Here is a 17,683-nt window from a genome sequence, read left to right on the forward strand (position 1 = left end):
CCAGATATTTAGAAGTATGTCTAAAAAAGGAAGAAAATAACAATAATAACTAAAAAAAAAAAATAATAATCAAGCCAACCTTGTGTGGTTCGTGTCATCTTCATCACTGCTGCCACCTTCATCACTTGATGAGGAATACTCTGCTGCTTTTAAGAATGAGTTGGCACCGTCCCTCCCCTTGGCAAAGGAGCCTGGATTCTGAGTAAAGAAAACTCAGTCGATTTTTTTTTCTCATGAAAGAACCCACCGCTAAACAGCATGTGCAGTGTTTTACTGTCCCAGCAAATATAGTTATTGTCACTTCCACACCAAAAAAAGCTTTATTAGGAAGTTGATGCTTTTGTTGGTCCATCACAAGTGGGTATTTCACACAGGAAAGTGAACTAAGCCAAAATACCTGATGTTCCTTTAAGTTGAAAGGTGAGTAACTTTAGTCAGTATGTTATTTTGAATCTCAAACATTCATGATTCAACCTTTGCACTTTGTGAGTATAGAAGTACTTCCTTTTTCCGTAAGAAAAGGCATGGTCTGCACCAGTACTGAAGGATTACACCGACCTGACTTTTGTTCCATCCCTGGACTGCCCTGTGGGGCTGTGCCTGAGCACAGGCTGTGCCGGCACAGCCCGGGCATGGAGCACCTTTGGGCTGGAAAGGGCATACCAACACAGCCATGGCTCACACCCAAAGGGCAGTTAGACACTCCAGTCCTATGGGAATTCATATATAGGCCTCCCGTGTTACTGGCATCAGCCTAAACACAGATCCTTCTTCAAACCCCTGATCCCTGACAAGCCAGGAGGGGTTGGGGACTCTGGTAAACTGCAGCAGACCCCTGCTGCCCCGCTCTGCATCCCCTGGACCACCCAGGCCTGCCCCCCAAGTTTTAAAATGCCAAGCATCCCGCATACGAGCTCTTGCATAAGGCACCGTGAGCTGCAGTTGTCTGATAGGCATCACCCCTCTCCCCCTGCTCCAAAACACCAGCAAACAAAAGAAATGCCTCAGTAAGACAGAGAAGTAGCAATCATCCTTTCCATGAGTGGCCCATCAGCAAACGGAGAGCCAGGACAGTCTTGAGCGTGTCACAGTCTGGTAGCACATACTCCAGGCAGTTACACACTAGATATCTGCACAAGCCACAGGCATGGCCTCGACTTCTGGGTTGCATGACAAGTGATCAATGACTTCTTGAAATATTAAAGACACATCCTTCCTTTCTAAAGATTTATGATCAGGCAGGTTCAGGAAAACTGAACTCTCAGACAATGACCTGAGCTGGACACAAGTCAGACCTGGACCGAAAGCTGATAAGACACATTAATGCAGCAGTAAGCCTGAGCCACCCCCACGCAGCCTCTCAGATGGACTCATTAACCAGCAAACTCAAGCACCAACAGAGGAGCTGTCTGCATAGACACACCCTCACTGAAAACTGTGAACAAATCACAAATATCAGTGGATTTAAAAGAACCTACTGCAATCTGGCCTGGCTGAGGAACTTTTTCAGACTTCTTATGCAGCTGGAATTGGTTCTGGGACAAAGCGTTCTCTGCCTTGGCTGGTCCTGGATTCCCTGGGAAGGAGAAAAGAAAAAAAGTTTATTTTTTTAAATGCATGTGCAGCAGAGTGAGAGACCAGGAAGACAAGCACATAAAATTACACCCAAAGCAGATTCCAGCTTCTGCTGAAAAACGCCTTTTTTCAATTTGTTGCAGAAAGAAATCTTTCTGGTTTTTTTTTTTTTTTTTTTTCAATGGCTCTGGATACCACAATGTTATGTATTTAAATCAATACCGTGCCGTTTAATGCTGCAAGAGTAAGACAAGCAGACCAAACCTCGACAACAAACTCCCACTGCACACCAGCAACGTTTCCATGGACTGGAAGGGAGCTTGCAAGGGAAAAAGGTGAGGGCATGCTAATCCCTTCCTCTGGTCCTCTTCCTGAGGGTAGACAGCTCATCGTATCAGCAGCTGCTGGGCATATTCCAGCACCAAAGGCGCCACCCAGCTATACTCCTGTGACTGCAGACAGGGGTCAGGGAGAAGGTACACGAGCCTGAGCTCCCAATGCACACTTTCATGAGCAAACAGACATGGTGCCAAGATTTGGCCTTCATGAAAATGTTGCACAAAACCAGTCTAAAGGATCTGAATTCTCTTAAACCTAACTGGGCTGGAGGCAAACAGCTGCACTGAACTCCACTCATGAGCATGGGGTCAAGCTAAAAGCAGAAGATTCACCTCTTCCCATGGCAGCACAGGGAGAACCATTTTTCAGTCCCGCTTCCCTTGAGGAACATGGAGTGTCACATCTCAACTCCCACTTCCACTCTCTGCCGCGGGGAAATAGGTAATAACAGCCCTCATTTCTGCAGAGAGAACTGGCCCCCACCACGGGCCACCTCAGCATCAGGTGGCACCTTCACGACACTCTGCCCAAGGGGTAGCACAGAAGCTGCAGCACTATGCTTCCCTCCCAGGTGGCCTGGGGACCTACACTTGCCACCATGCTTGCACGGCTATTGAATACAAGACCAATACAAGACCAGAGGAACTGGAATCCATCTGCATGCGCTGATGCCGTGTTAAGAGGGATGCTTGCAAGTCAATAAGTGAATCTTCCCTTTCAATACCCCTGCTGTTCACAAATCTACCTGGGAAAAGCAAAGGCAGTCCTGGAGAGATGCGGTCTTCTGCACACACTTCCTGATACAAGTGAAGAGAGGGAAAGCAGGTGTGCCCTCACCTTGCCACGGGGACACACTAGCCAGCTCAACGTGTACCTCATTCAGCAATTTCTCCCATGGCTATCCCACTGCTACCAATGGTGCTCCTTGCAAGTTAAGGGGGGGAGAATTCAAGCTCGCACAAATTAGGATTTGTATTTGATTATTTAGATAGTTTTATCACAATGGCTTCATGTATTCATGCATTTTTGCAAAGCTTTTACAACACAGAATTCCTTATTGGTCAATGAGTACCTAAGCAACTCAGCAGAAGTATTAGCTTTAAAGTATTTATAGCCCTTTCCTGCCCAATTCATTATCCCTGTGGGTTTGAGAAAGCAACAAACTCTTTCTGGAACACCATATGCCAGAACTAGCTGCAATTTAATGACGCTTAAGAACCCAAGGAGACAGTTTAAACCACAAGGGAGGTTTTCTGTTCTTTCCATTGCTGGTGAGGTTTTCATTTCCCCATGCCAAAATAGCACAGGAGTTACACATCATACAGACATTGCAAAGTTGAGCTGGGCTGTTGCACGTTGTTCATAACTATGCTGTTATTCAAACAAAAAATGACATAAGAGCAAAAAGAAACAAACCCCAAGCAGTTTAAAGTGTGCTTTGGATTTCTCTTGAAGCAAAGCTTCCTATTCTGTGGAATTAGTGAAAGCAAAACTGGCTTGATTGTGGAAGCGTAATAAAAAAGCAATTTGTTCTTCATTTACCAAGGGCTTGCAAATTAACAATGTGAGCCTCAGTTTAAAAACATATGACCTCAGCAGCTCACTGGTGTGGTTTCAGAACATTTTTAGCATCCACCCTGCTTCAGATTGGGCGCAATTCCCCATGTCCCCCATTTTTAGTAGTCAACCTGGACACAAAGCATTGTAAGACACCACTGCTTTGGAAGGAGCTACACAACAAATTGCCCTACAGTTGACCCACAGAAAACGCCCTTAGGAATTACAATAGAGGAACAAAGCCGTCCACTTCTGCTCCATGTCCCCATCTGCCAGAATCTCAGGTCATGTCTCAGGAACCAGAGTCTGTACTGCAAAAAATCTGCACAATCATGAGCAAGCCCCCTGAGTTCCTACACTGCTACCAGTGATACCAAGATAGCTTATAAAGTTGCACTTTGCTTAAACTGGATGAGGTTATCTCTACCATTTAACTTCTTTTATCTGTTTTTATTTTTTCTTCAGTTCTGCTACGTTTCTGCAAATAAAAGCATATCAGAGGAATGTTTCATAAAGTGCTGTACAGCAAGTCTTATGCTTCGTTCAGCCAGTACACTATTAGAGCGCGGAAATATTCGTGTACAGCAACTGCTCATCTGTATCATCTTATCAGTGGGCCATGCAAAAAAGCAGCATACGGTTCTGCAGAAAATGCCAATGGGTGAACATTAGTATTGAATTACATCTGTATGTCTGTAGTTGCCTCTGCTGAGTTTCAATGGTGTCAGTAAGTGCAACAGAACTTTTTTTTTTTTTCAATTCTTAATTGAGGCAATTCAAATTTTCTATAAGGAAATATGTTCACAGTCACTTTTTGACTCAAAAGAGGAAGTGTTTATATTTTAGGAACATGGAACCATAAAATCTAGAGGGCTTTCAAAAGCCTATTGCCAGACGACATCATTAAAAAAAATATCCCATTTGCAATGCAGGACTTGACTCCCTTCAGAAGCCCATTTCATGTGACAGGAATTTTGCACATTTTGACTGATGAATCTTTGACTTAGGAATCACCTGAGGTTGACCAGCTGCTCTGATGAGATCCCATCTCCCACTGCTTGCTGCCAGGAGCACTGCTGCTGCTGTTTAGCTTCAGAGCCTGTCCTCCAGGGGATGACTGATGAGTGCTACTAAACAGAAAGACAAAAAGCAGATCAGACTATCTTGCATGCAGGAACGCAGACTGGAACAGACCTCCTAGGCCACTGAATTGAGTTCCCTGCTGTTAACGTATGATACAATACTCTTGCTAAACTAAAATTTTATATTCATTGCTGCTCCAAGCAGGGCTACTCAGTAGTGAGAGAAGATCATGGAGGGGACAGTTTCCTCTGGGCAGTAATTTTTGGAGATTACAGAGATTCCTAAGTCATTACAAAATAACCCACTATATGTACTTCTGCTTTGGCCTCCTCAAATCTATGTCACTCCTGATTCCAAAAGCTCACGGCTTTTACAAATAATGAAACCTGCTGGAGTACCTTCCTGTAAGATACATCATCACCCACTTATCAATGGAGAAAGGAATGCATTGGACAGCAAAACAAGCTGCCAAGCTTGTGAATTCAAACAGTAGCTCACCCAGAAACCCAAGGCTCAGAAGCCACTCACTTGTAACACTGGGGCTTACTTACCTGTTTCTTTTCTGCTTTGCTTCCTATCATTCCTAAGTAGAGAGCATTTAGGGCTTGACTTCACTTGAAAGTCATTTCACATGATGTTCCTGACTCAACACTGGCTCATCAGAAGTGCTGCACATTATTTTGTTATGTCTGCTAACTCTGCTTCCCTTTCAAATCTCTCCAACCCTCATGTCTCACAGCATTATGTTCCCTGATTAGACATTCAGTGGGGCTACCCTCTACTGCTGAGCTCTCTGCATCCTTGGTCTTTTCTCCTGGGGTATGAAAAAAGTACACTAGCCTTAAGGGCAGAGTGCCAAAATAGTCACAATACATCTACAGCCAGTATATTTGTCTGTTCAAGCTGCTACAGGCACAAGCTTCACAGGCTATCATTGTAAGTGCCTCTACAGGGAGTTGGGGACAGACCCCCACTTGCCAAAGTTATTCAGGCACCTCTGAAACCAACCGTGGCAGCATCGATGTAGAGCATCTGCAAGAGCATCCAGGCAGCCCTGACCAGCGACACTCCCACCCACCACCATCAGTGTGATAGGCTTGGATCCCAAGTAACCCACCCCTTCAGCAGCCACTTACTCTAACGTGAAGGGGAAGTAAAGGATCACCAAACCACAAGAAGTTAAAAAACTGCACAACATGCTGCCCATTAACTGGGAAACGGATGCACAACTTGCATGCAATACACTCGGGCATGCCAAACAGGCTGAACCACATGAAACAACTCATTGCAGTAATTACTACAGATGAAACAGCCCTTATACATTAAAAAGTACCGCTTTCCAGCAGAAAACGGAACAACCTTGCATGAAAAGGAGGAAGAGATCTAAAAGAGACTTGTTTCTCTTTAAATCACTTAGGTCAATCAATAAACTGAAGCTGGCTTAGGCACTTCCTTCAGGTTTAAGATCAGGAAGTTTGGTTAGTTATTTTTGTGGACAAACTGACTCAAAAGACAAAATAATTGTAACTGCTGTTATATGAGGTATGAACCCATGTCAGTTTTGGCGATACTGTGGTTATGGCTCTGTTTTTAATTAATTTGCTGTAGTTTTCTTATTGACAATAAATCAGCATTAGTATAAAACATGAAACGTCTACAAGCTTACCTTGAAAGGCACCTCTGATGGCCAGGCTGATCCCTGCTGTAAAACTTAGAGGTTGTCCTTTCTGGAACCTTAAGGATTTAATAAAATGTTTTAAGTTTGCTAGTGATATTTTAGACTCAGTTAATAAACCTAATGCTTACTCTGTACCAATGCAAAAATAAGACTAACCAACATAAACGAATAAGGCCTCAGTGGGACCTGTGGAAAGATCTTCCATATCAACACTGGAAGCTGCAAGACAGTTGCAGGTGCTTCCAATTTGCTCCAAGCCTGTGCAATCTATCAGGGTGCAAGTGGTTCGCACCTTTCCTTGGAGTCAGCATTATTCTTGGTCAATATTTAAAGCAGACAGGGAAATGCATCTGCAGTCATTTAATGCAGCTTTCCCTAGGCGGTGGATTACTTTATGTTGCTACCAAAGGGTCAGAGGAAGAGAGACAATCCCAAATACAAAGTAATAAAATGAATACATGCACACATGCACATACACATCCCTGCACAAATATTCTTGTACTTGTTATTAGAATTTTTGTTGAAAAGAGAAACTAACACAAACTAATAAGCTTTTCTACAACAAGCCAGATTTCTCACAGAAAGGGCAGCTACAGATACTTGGTCTAACAAAAGAAGAGCATCTGTATTCGGAGATCACACAGATATTATATACATACACAAACTCAGTACACTGACCTTCTTATAAATTCATATCTTCTTTCTAGATTGCTGAGACGCAGTTATTGTACAAGCAATGAGATTTGCACTGAATTTCCTGAAGTCCAGAGGATGGATACTACACAGGGGAACTGGGCGGTGTGCTATTAACCACTAAAAGTGCCAAGCACCCCGAGTCTCACATACCTTTGGGGGTTGTTCTTCATTTTGACTCACGCTCCAGAATACATCATCCTGCACAGGGCTGAGTGGTGCCGTCACCATATCTGACAGTGAACTGCTGTGGTACACATCCTTACTGGCCCGGAAATTTTCACACTTCAAACAAATGAAATACACGTTGAATTGTATTTCCCTGCCTACGTAACAGGTCCCAATCTCAACAGGTATCAATGGTTCTGTTTGTGAGATCAAATTTTTAGTCAACGTACAAGGAGTGCTGTGTTTGGATAGAGACCTGCTCACATTGTCCACTGTGAAGTTATTAATTTCTAGCACGTTAGGCGCAATTATTTCAAGGTGAAGGGTACAATAAAAAGAAATAGTAAAAACATCTATGCTGTAGATATATCTCGCCTTCTGAAATCTACAGAGAAGCTAATAGGTCATAGGCAATGCACAGTGAACTACTTAACTGGGTGATGCAAAAATTACTGTTGAGTAAGTATATTTCATTCATTTCACAATTTAAAATTTCACAGTTTAGATAGTATAATCACTGGGAGAATCCACCTGCCCTAAATTAGATGTTGACTTCCAAACTAGTCTTTGCAAGTCCACCATCCGCCCTTCCCATGTTGGGAGGGAGGCCATGCCCCAGCACCTTAGAGGTGCCTCCCAGCAGAGATGTGTTTTCTCAAACACATGGCAAGACCAACATCCCCACCACCTGCAGGCCTAAGAAAGAGGCTGGCAATTTTTGTCTGAGTCAAAGCTCAAATTCTTTTGTCCCGATTGAGTTACTGCAATTCAGATCAGAGACAGCTGCAGTTCAGTTTCCCCAAAGAATGACTCCGACAAATATTTTATTGATTTATAAGCCAAGTCTATAAAATTCTCCAGTTCCCCATTCTTAAAAAGTAAAATACAGTAAAAGAGAACTGCACACAGCTTTTCAATAATATAATATGATTACGAATTCCCTAGAACTCTACAAAACTAATTATTTCATGGGAACAATGTTCAATATCACTTAAATATTGACAGGTAGTAACTCTAAAACTAGTTAAAGACACCGAACATCCACTCAAACTTCCCATCACAACCTCCCAGACCAGCATGGCAGTCAACTATCAAAAACCAGTCCTGAGAAGTTCACTTAGTTAAATATTCAGGTGCTTTTTCTCCCTTTTTGGGACAATAAGTACTGTTGACTCCCTTTACAGAAAATAGCTTTTTCAGCAATTATAACATTTCATAATCCATGTCCTTTCATTTTGTCAAAATTACTTTTTTGCCCAACATGATTGTCACTAATAATAGTTTTTAGTTAACTAGAAATATTTCAACAGCAGTGTTCCCCTGAAAGGATTCATTGTGTGTATAGAAATAGGTTTTATAGCAAGTGTATTATTATCAGAATATAGGAAGATTTTTTTCCCTTGCCACTTTTTCAACAAGATACTTACATTTCACCCTAAATTCCAGCTTTTGAGCCCTGCAGACTACCAGAAAACTATTTGTGCTTAACAGCATGGATGAGCTTCGCTGAATCATGATATAAGTGACTGGGTGAATCCAAATTCTGCAGATGGTACCCACATACCTTCTTTGGGCAGAGAGAGACCAGTACACCAGTTCCATGTAAAGCCAAGAAGTCACTCCTACTTTTACAGTGGTTTCTGTAGGACCTGCAAGACTTTGCAATTCCACAGGAAACCAAGAATGTCTCAGATAAGCCCCAAAATCACAGTGTTTGATATTCCCCGTAAGTTTTACAGATAAAACAATTGGGGGAGGGGGGGACGGACGGACACACACACAACATTATAAAATAAAACCTTTTACAATGATGCTAAACTACTGAGACTTAAACCTTAAATTGTTTTTTTTGTAAGTAATAGTGAAAGAACAGCAGCTCCTCTCATGCACAGAAAGCACTGGTAGACATAGTGTTACCTGCTATATGTCTTCAAACCATAAGGGCACACCTCATAGAGCTAAGGGAAGGGACCCTTTGCTCCCTGAGATTATAACGTAAGATGATATAGTACAAACAACTGACTACTAGAGTTAGTTTAAAAAGATATAGGAGGAAGAAGTTTTAAAAAGAAAGGCTGCACTGCTTTTTGGAGGGTGCCCAAGTTACTAATTTGAACTGAAGCTACATATAGAGAGTAGACAAGTGCAACTGCTGTTACGAAACAGAATAAGGAAAAGGATTTTCTTAATCTTCTGAGCAGATCTGCTCTGGGATACTGGGTCAATCCATGACCTAATGCACAGATAGTTCTTCTAATATTGTTAGCTTTCTTGTTCTGTTTCAGCCACATTACTCCGGACAATAGAGGAGATCTAGCTAGCAAAACCCCAGAATCAATTAAAAAATGGAGTTTTATTTCAGATGTGAGCTAAATTCCTCCTCCACTAGCCAGGCAGCAGGAGACGCTGAGCAGAGAAACAGACTCAGTGACTTTGTTCAAGAAGCCTCTGTGAAATTCTGTAGGTAGTCCAGAACGGCTCATCCCACACCACCACAACCAGTGTCAGATCTGCTACCGTGCTGCAGCAAACACAAAACAGGTACAAAACAGGTGGAAGTGGTACACTCTGATCTGGTAGTATCTCACATTTCCCTTACCAGACAGATAAGATTCAAGACACCGAGAAATCACACTCCCTGCTCCTCCAGGGCTGTGTTAAGATTTCCAGTGAAATAATTTTGAGAGAGATTTGCGCAACAAGAATGTGCCACAACATCTCACAGAATATGATCATTTAAAACGAGAAGTCATTTTTATTGGAACAGAGCAGTGATGACAGATGATCCCTCTCTGACAAACCTGGCTGGAAGTTCTTCAGCAGAGACATCTGTGATGAATTCAGCTTGCATTTTAACTCCACAGTTCTCTTTTATTTTAAATCAACAAGGCACCCATGTATTGAACTTCACAAGTATTTTGCTGTGAGTCGTTTAATCTCCAGGTGACTAACTGGCCCATCACTCACACTGCCTTCATGCTTCATACAGTTAATGCAGGCAGCATATCCAAGCACGCTGCTATTAGTATCAACAGCTGCTGCCAACCAGCAAAAGGAAACACAACCCTTCAGAGCAGTTATAAATTACCCATTGAAGTTCATCTGGTCTCCATGCTAACACAGCAGGTAAGAGTACAGATTGGCTTCTCCCTGTCCACGTGGTCTCTATCAGCCGGAGCACTGACTTGTGAGTAGGTAACAGGGCAGCTCCCAGCGGGGAGTGAAATCACACAGTAACAACTGTATAGCACTTGCTGCTATTATCCTTAAGTAACACCATCACTTTAAACAGCATAAAATTTTTATAGTGTAGTTTCCATCAAGGAATGCGAAAGAGGTTGGTAAATACAGCTTCATCCCTCACCACTCCCCCGCAGCAGCTGGGAGAGGTACTACCAAACAGAGACGTATCGATGGGGTGCAAAGGAATGAAGGGGCTTGTCCTAGGTGATGCAGCCAGCCTAGATAGTAGCTCCTTTCATCCCAGGAGTGGCATGTTAACATGGCAGGACTATCCTCTGTACAGACACTGTGCTCCTGCAGAATCCCAAATGCGCTGCAATAAACTATGGACTCTCCCACTCCAAGTGTTGCAGGGCTGAAATATTCGCCCCCACGGAAGCTGCCAGCCTCTACCCAAGGCTAAGGTACAAATGTCCTTCTTGTAGACCTCCCACCAGCTCTCCGGTGATTTGACTCTACAAGCCAGGACATCTGCTGTCACCTAACCCTGATCCGCAGTGCCTAAGCATAGTGCCACATAGAACATCGCAGCATGTGGTGGCACTAAAAAGCGTCTGAGCCAGTTTGCACAGGCCTCAGTCATTTGTGCCAGGAGCAAAGCAAATCAGGTTTCTGATGTGCTGCTCTGCTTAGGAACCACCCGTGCATTCTCCTCCCCACCTGGGGCAGCAGCACCGTACCTGTACTAACACGGCTCTCTGCGGTGCGGGGGTGCAAGGGCTGGAACTGCTGCCAGAGCCCATCCTGGTGTGTGGCGTGGCTTCGTGCCCCAGCACCGCTGGCCACTGGAGGGAAGGCTGGATGCTGTCACTTTTCTTTTTTCGGTCCTCGGCCTGAGGAGGAGGAAAGCAGAAGCAGGTTGCACATGAGCCTCAGGCTTTGCAGCCTGGATGTTCTCCAACAGCAGCCCAGGTAACATTGACTCTGATGGACCTCCCCATCGTGCCATGGATGTCCCCTCCCTGGCACAATATGAACCATTATTGCCTCTCCATTTGCAACCCTTCCTTTTCCATCAAGTTTCCAAACTGCAGCAAGGAAAAGGGCCCAAGTTGCCATCTGCTGTATTCTAGGCCATCCCATTTGCTGCAGGCTGGGATTTTAGCTGGGAGGAATCATCTGTCTGTATTTACTTACTTTTGACAACATGCAGCCTGTTTTGCTGTGCATTTATTACCCCTTTCTACAACTCTGACATTACTGCATGTCACTTTCTACTTTAAAACACTTTTAACACTCTATCTTTTGGTATGTTACTTGTGCTACGGAAAAGACTGAGGAACATGATCTAGAAGGAATAATATTTCCTGAGAGTATTGCTTGTTAGAAAAATCTTTATCCTATTGTTTTGACCCCACTACTCTTTCCAGTTTCATTCAACATGACTAATTCCCATTATCTAGTGTAAATCTTTAGCATATCCTCTGATTCAGCAGCATAGAAACAGCTCTACATAGTAAACTAGAGACTAATGCCACAAAAACACCCAGTTATCTGTATCTGGGTGGGCATTCTTAATGGTATCTCTCACTATATCTGGATGTTTGTGTCGATTGTCAGGAAGGTAAGCATATTCTTAACATGGCCTAGGAAACTGCTGAGGAGATGGAAAATGATTCCACTTAGTCTCACGGATCTCGAAAGGAGAGAAAAAAAAAGAACATTAAAAAAAAACACCTCACAAAAAAACCTTATTAAAACAAGCAACCACAGCCAAATACCACAAAATTCTAGCTCCAGTGAACTCGATCGTTATACTGCTCTTGAGGCCAGATTTTCATTATTGGAACTCCTAATAATGAAAGGCATATTTTACCATAAGCAAGAAAGAAAATGTAAAAATTAGGGTGGTTTCACTACGCTAGATATGATAATTTACCTACCACCTCTGTGCCCAAACGGTGCTTGCATGCAATACATCATGATCCAGACAAAAACTCATGCAGCCAACACCTTGGGCTCCCAGAACGAACACCAGCCCCTCTCCAGGCACTGAACTAGTGCAGGATCAAGCCCGAGCTATGAGTCCTGACCTCTCAGCTCATTAGCTCCAGTGCTGGTGGTACCAGATACAGCAGAGAGTGAGCTCCCATCTGCACACACCAGGTGAAACCCATCCTGACCCAACGGCGACAGGAGGAATGCAACGGCAAAGACAAGGAACTCCCAAGAAAGGATTGTGTGGCCCCAAACATTAAACTTGAGGCTTTGGAGGGCTTTAAGGTTTCTTTTTTATATTTTTTTTTAATGCCTCAGTGCAACAATGATTCTGGAGAGGTTTTGTATATCAATAATTGGTCCTGCAAATGCCACTGAGCCCCAAAGAGCATGCAAACTCACTCTTGAGTAGGCTATCTCTATCCCCATGTAGATCTCTCCCAGAGAAACGGGCATCTCTTTGGCTAATAAACTGGGAAAGATCAGTATCAACAAGAACAAATAGTGTCACTGAGTTATCATTGTTAAAAACAGTCAAAGCTATGAAGCATTTGATTTTTGTGAGCAGTTATGACTGCTGACATAATTACGAAGTCTCAAACTTCAACCAAAAAATGCAACTCTGTACCACTAGTTACGATTTTAGTGGAAGGATCCATGACTTCCAAGAAGTTCTGACATTAAATAAGTGATATTGTGAAATAATTTGTCCTTAAGACTAGAGTATATTATGGTAGTCATAATGACAAGAGCCTCACGCTGTGAACCTAAAAGGCAGACAGCACTTTGTATGTAATTAGTGATATTTTATTTCACCACTAAATTAAAAGTTAACAGTGACTGCACATTAAATTGCATAATACATTTCATTCTCCTACGAAGGGGTCATTTACAAAACACACACCAAAACCAGAGATGAGTATTTAAGCTGACATTTACAGTTCTTTTGACTTCTAACTACAATGAAGTAGAAAAGAAAGTTAAATTAACGTGATTCTGTGAACTCAACTGAGTTGCATTTTCTCCCCACCCACCAAAAGCCTAGCAAAGGCAAAGCATTTCTGTTGACTTTGATGTTGTGTATTTAGCAAAAGCAGCTTACTTCTCTGTCCACACCCAATTTACTGCCCGGATGGAATAAGACCCAGCCCTCCACCATCAAACAAATACTGATTTCAAGAGAAGTTAATTCAAATTTTGGAAATTGTTTAATCAGTCAACGCAATAAAGCCTTTGGAGCTAAGGCATTTGGTTTTTCAACAGCTGAGTTGTACTTCAAACAGAATTATTCTGTTGTTTTCACAAACGGCTATTCTAACAAGAAGCTTAATAGCTTTTGTTTTCCTGATTTCATATTGCTGCTTAGCTGTTTACATACTCTATTCAGTTATTAAAATTCATCATTTCAACAATCCTAGCATTTTCATTTAACTGTTTATCAATATAGGAAATTTCAGCTAAGGGAACCAGTTGCAGCATGCACACACATGAAGAGGTGACGAAGAGGGCACTTACTTAAAGACTGCAGCAAGATGTTAGGAAGCAGAGTTCTGCATTCCTCTTACATACATGTGCATGAGCTCTCCTCATGTCTTTGCTTGGGTATTTTGGGAAGAAGCTTTGCCACGAATGCAGAGAGCATCACATCCACTATTCTACTTAGACACAGCCATCCAAGGAGGCACCTGTGAGCTGCTGAGACTTCTGACATCAACCCAGTAACACAACAAATCACACCAGCTGTAGAACTGGGCTCACGGGTTGGGATTATATCAAAAAGAAAAATAAGTGTGCTAGGATTGATGAGATAACATGTATAAAATGGACCTGTAGCTACCTGATAACAGTAAGCAGAACAAGCTGGTGGGCAGAAAATACCTCCAGAGTTAGCAAAAGAGTGAAATGGACAACCTTAATCAACGACTGTATGTGGCTACCCCTGATCCATCAAATCTTATCTACCTAAAATCCTGGGAGTCAAAGAACAAAAGGCATTGCAGCCTGGCACAGGGGCACAGAGATCTGTGCTTGGGAGGCACGATGCCATTCTCTGTCTGGGTCAATTTTGTGAACCCTAAAATCGGGAAAAGACATCTATTAAACCTCAGATGAAAGACACTACCTTAATTCTTTTGTCTTTGGAAGACAAGGGAATGACAACTGGTTTACCAGCACGACCTCGTTTCCACACTGGCCAGTCAAACCTTTCTCTGAACTCAAGTAGAAGTGACAGAGCAACCTTTCCTTTCCCTTATCCTCTACATTAGTGGAAACCAAAGGCTTTACTGTAGCATAAGTATGTAGTAAGACACGCATCAAGCTCCAGATTTAGGTTTACAGATCAGTCTGTTCTCTGCTTCAGCATTACCATGGCATCATAAACTGCAAAGCACCAAAATGCTACACTGGCCAAGATGGTACCTCTTTGCTTGTGCTGCTTGATGGAGGAAGCGCTGCTGAATTTGAACTCTTGGAAGGCTCCTTCTTCTTCTGCTTGTGGTCATGCTGGAGAGACAGGAGCTGTGTCTGATCTTTGGGGAGAGTTCGATGCATCTTCCTGTTGTGCTGCACATCTTCTACCTTCTGAAAGCAAAGAGTGATGAACCTCAGAGGGAACAATGCCTTGGAGGATGACCAAGTTGACTGCTGGAAATACTGGCTTTTCAAAGAACAAAGCGAGCACAATTCCAGCAGGGCTGACAGAAGAGCCACAACCCCAAGCAATAGGAAGCATAAAGTGACCCCAAACACACTGCCTTTGGCTTTTGAGACAGCACGTCAGAAAATTGTATTTTTTCTTTTTACTTTTCCTAAAACCAGAGGGCTTTAATCAAACACTCCATGCTTCTGTTTGATTACAAATCAGTTTGCTGCTGAAACAGAAGAACATTGTGGCCAAGGTGCCAGACTTGACAACGAGACTTCAGCATTAAAACTAACCTCTGTTCCACTTTTATTTGTGAAAAAGAAGCGGTCGTGGTTACAACTCGAACAGAAACTGGAGACTGGAGATTTAAGCCTAGGTTGAGCTGATGCTGGAAGCTTTCAGAGTAAAGATATTTTAAATCAATTGAAGTGACTGAAGACCATTTCAGCACGGAGAAACGGCAGGGACAGAAGAGGGAGAGGCAGTGTCATTGCTGTAGATAAGGAGGATGACTCAGTAACACGTAAGTTAACTCGAAAGAAGGCTGAATCTGAGAACAAGAGGCAGTAAACGCGTTAAAAAAGTCCCTCTCTGGTCTGTGACTCAGAGGATGGGAACACCCTTAGGGAACTGAGAAAGATATCAGCTACAAGAACAGGGAGCTGCAAATTGCTGTCAGTGAACACTTTTCATACCTGCTTCTTTTCTGATTTCCTCTGTCCATCTACTATGAACCGCTCATCTTCCATAGCCCTTTTGTCTTCTTTACACCTCTCCTCTATCCTCTGAATGGCCTTAGCCTCTGGCCACCTTTGCTCACATTCCTGCTGCCTCCGTAGCTCCTGCTCTCGCCTCTGATGCTGGAAGAGAACCAGGGAATAACACTGCTTGTTTTACTTTACTTTTGTACCCACCAGTTACTTATGCCAGTATTCATTAATCACAAGGCCCACTCCCTGCCATGCAGTCACTCACAGGGGTACCTGACACACTGCGCAGCAGAAGTTGACAGGCACAAGCTGCCACCACAGTAACTGCCAAACCTGAAGTGAAACCTTTGCCCTTTTGGCAGCCGAGGGCGGATTTGCCATTCACTTAAGCAGGCACGCGAGATCTGTGTGGTGGCTGGCAGCTAATCTAATGACAAATGTCTTCCCGTCATTTTGAGAAGGAAGGGTTTTCCCAGAGTCCCCCCGTTTTGCTGGAGCAGCACTATGCTTCACAAATGCCAGCTCAGGAGCGTTTGCACAATCACAGTGCTTGAATTTCCATCAGATATTCGTGAGAAGAGACATGTTGGTGATTGAGCAATGCCTCCAACACCATAGTCTGTCAGACAGCTGAAAAGGCAGCAGCTATCTTGTACCATCTTAAACAGAAGCAGGGCCAGGACTCTGGATCAGACAGACAGACTCCAAATTGGGCAATGCACACCAGAAAGAAATCGGAATCTCTCATCCCATCTGCCTGGGCTTCCACCACCAAACTCAAGCAAAATGCCCTTCGGCTCCCAAAGCTCAGGGCAGGTTGTCAGCAGGAAAAGGACAGAGCCCATTTAAAAACATTGTGTTTGAAATGTTCTCCGAATGCTAAAGGCTCCAATCCAGGTTGTGCTGACAATTTAACACAGCCTTTGTGCCTTTCAAAGCCTACTCTATATGGGCACATCTTTTATCTGTGATGAGACATGGAACAACAAAACAAGCCAGTCCCTACATCTTCCAGCCTCCTCCTCTGCTCCTTCTGCTGGTCGATCCGTTTCTGCCGCTCTGTCAGCAGCTGCTTCTTGTATTTCTCCTGGTCCTTCAGCTGCTGCTGCTGGCGATGAGGGTCAGAACGGTTTTTGTTCTCCTGCTGCAGCCTCAGAAATTCACGACGGAGAGTTGACTCCCCCGGGAGATTAACTATGGAGCTGAAACAAAGGGCAGGTTTCTACATGACTAAACATAACATTAAAGAGAGAATACAAGGTGCATTGGGAATTGCTTGTTGTCCTGTGTTAGCAAATTAAGATGTTCCAATAAATCTCCAGCACATGACTATGCATCTGCACTTACTGTGCCACAAAACAGCCTGAAGCTGATTATTGGGTCCTTTACTTGAGAGTTTCCTCCCTATTGCAGGGGAGCTAAGAAGCAGCTATTGCAGACATCTTATACCCAGCAGTTACATTTGATAGCTACAAAACAGTTAAAGCTACCAGAGGGGATGCAGGAGATAAGGGGTTCAGAGCAAGTTAAGAAAGCCATTCTGGCTGAGGAGGGCTGCCTTCAACGAGAACAGCTTGGCCAGTCAAATTTTCTATTCCAGTAATAAAATTAACCTTGGTTCTCCTTCATCTTCATTCAGCTCATCATCTTCCTCCTCACTTCCACTGTAATCATAGTCCGTTTCTTCTAAAAAAGAGAACAATAAACAGTTTATGTGTCATTTAAGATACGATCTTGAACTTTGTTTCTGAGCACTCAACCTGAACTACGTGTAGCTCAGCAGGAATTTAAAAGCCACAGGCTGCACTGGGAGGCTGAGGGGAGGTAAGATATCCACATACATAATTCAAAATCTAGTTCAGATCGTGTTTCAGGGCAGCCCCTTTACACGCTCCCACCTTTTCCCTTGACTGACTGCACTGGTTTTGCAAAACTAACCTATTTCCATAATTTGAAATAAATTAGGCTAAACCCACAGAGAAATCCAACCCCCATAACACCACCAGCATAGTGATTCTTCAGAAAGAAATTTAGATAGAACATAAAAGACTT

General features: G+C 43.2%; 1 protein-coding gene across 2 annotated transcripts in view; it reads right to left on the reverse strand.

The window, feature by feature from the left end:
- Positions 1-17,683, reverse strand: part of NRK (Nik related kinase) — a 104,590-nt gene that overhangs the window by 30,333 nt on the left and 56,574 nt on the right. The window contains exons 11-20 of one of the 2 annotated variants that reach the window (XM_074148311.1): positions 17,245-17,317; positions 16,638-16,833; positions 15,617-15,781; positions 14,696-14,857; positions 11,017-11,169; positions 7,079-7,210; positions 6,221-6,288; positions 4,486-4,601; positions 1,479-1,576; positions 80-198 (exon numbers count right to left, since the gene is read on the reverse strand). In XM_074148311.1, the coding sequence (XP_074004412.1) occupies positions 80-198; positions 1,479-1,576; positions 4,486-4,601; positions 6,221-6,288; positions 7,079-7,210; positions 11,017-11,169; positions 14,696-14,857; positions 15,617-15,781; positions 16,638-16,833; positions 17,245-17,317 (1,282 nt within the window). The remainder of the gene's footprint in view (positions 1-79; positions 199-1,478; positions 1,577-4,485; positions 4,602-6,220; positions 6,289-7,078; positions 7,211-11,016; positions 11,170-14,695; positions 14,858-15,616; positions 15,782-16,637; positions 16,834-17,244; positions 17,318-17,683) is intronic. The other variant, XM_074148312.1, reaches the window with a different exon arrangement.

Source organism: Numenius arquata, chromosome 5 (genome assembly GCF_964106895.1).
Source record: "Numenius arquata chromosome 5, bNumArq3.hap1.1, whole genome shotgun sequence".
In the NCBI taxonomy this organism is placed as follows: Eukaryota; Metazoa; Chordata; class Aves; order Charadriiformes; family Scolopacidae; genus Numenius; species Numenius arquata.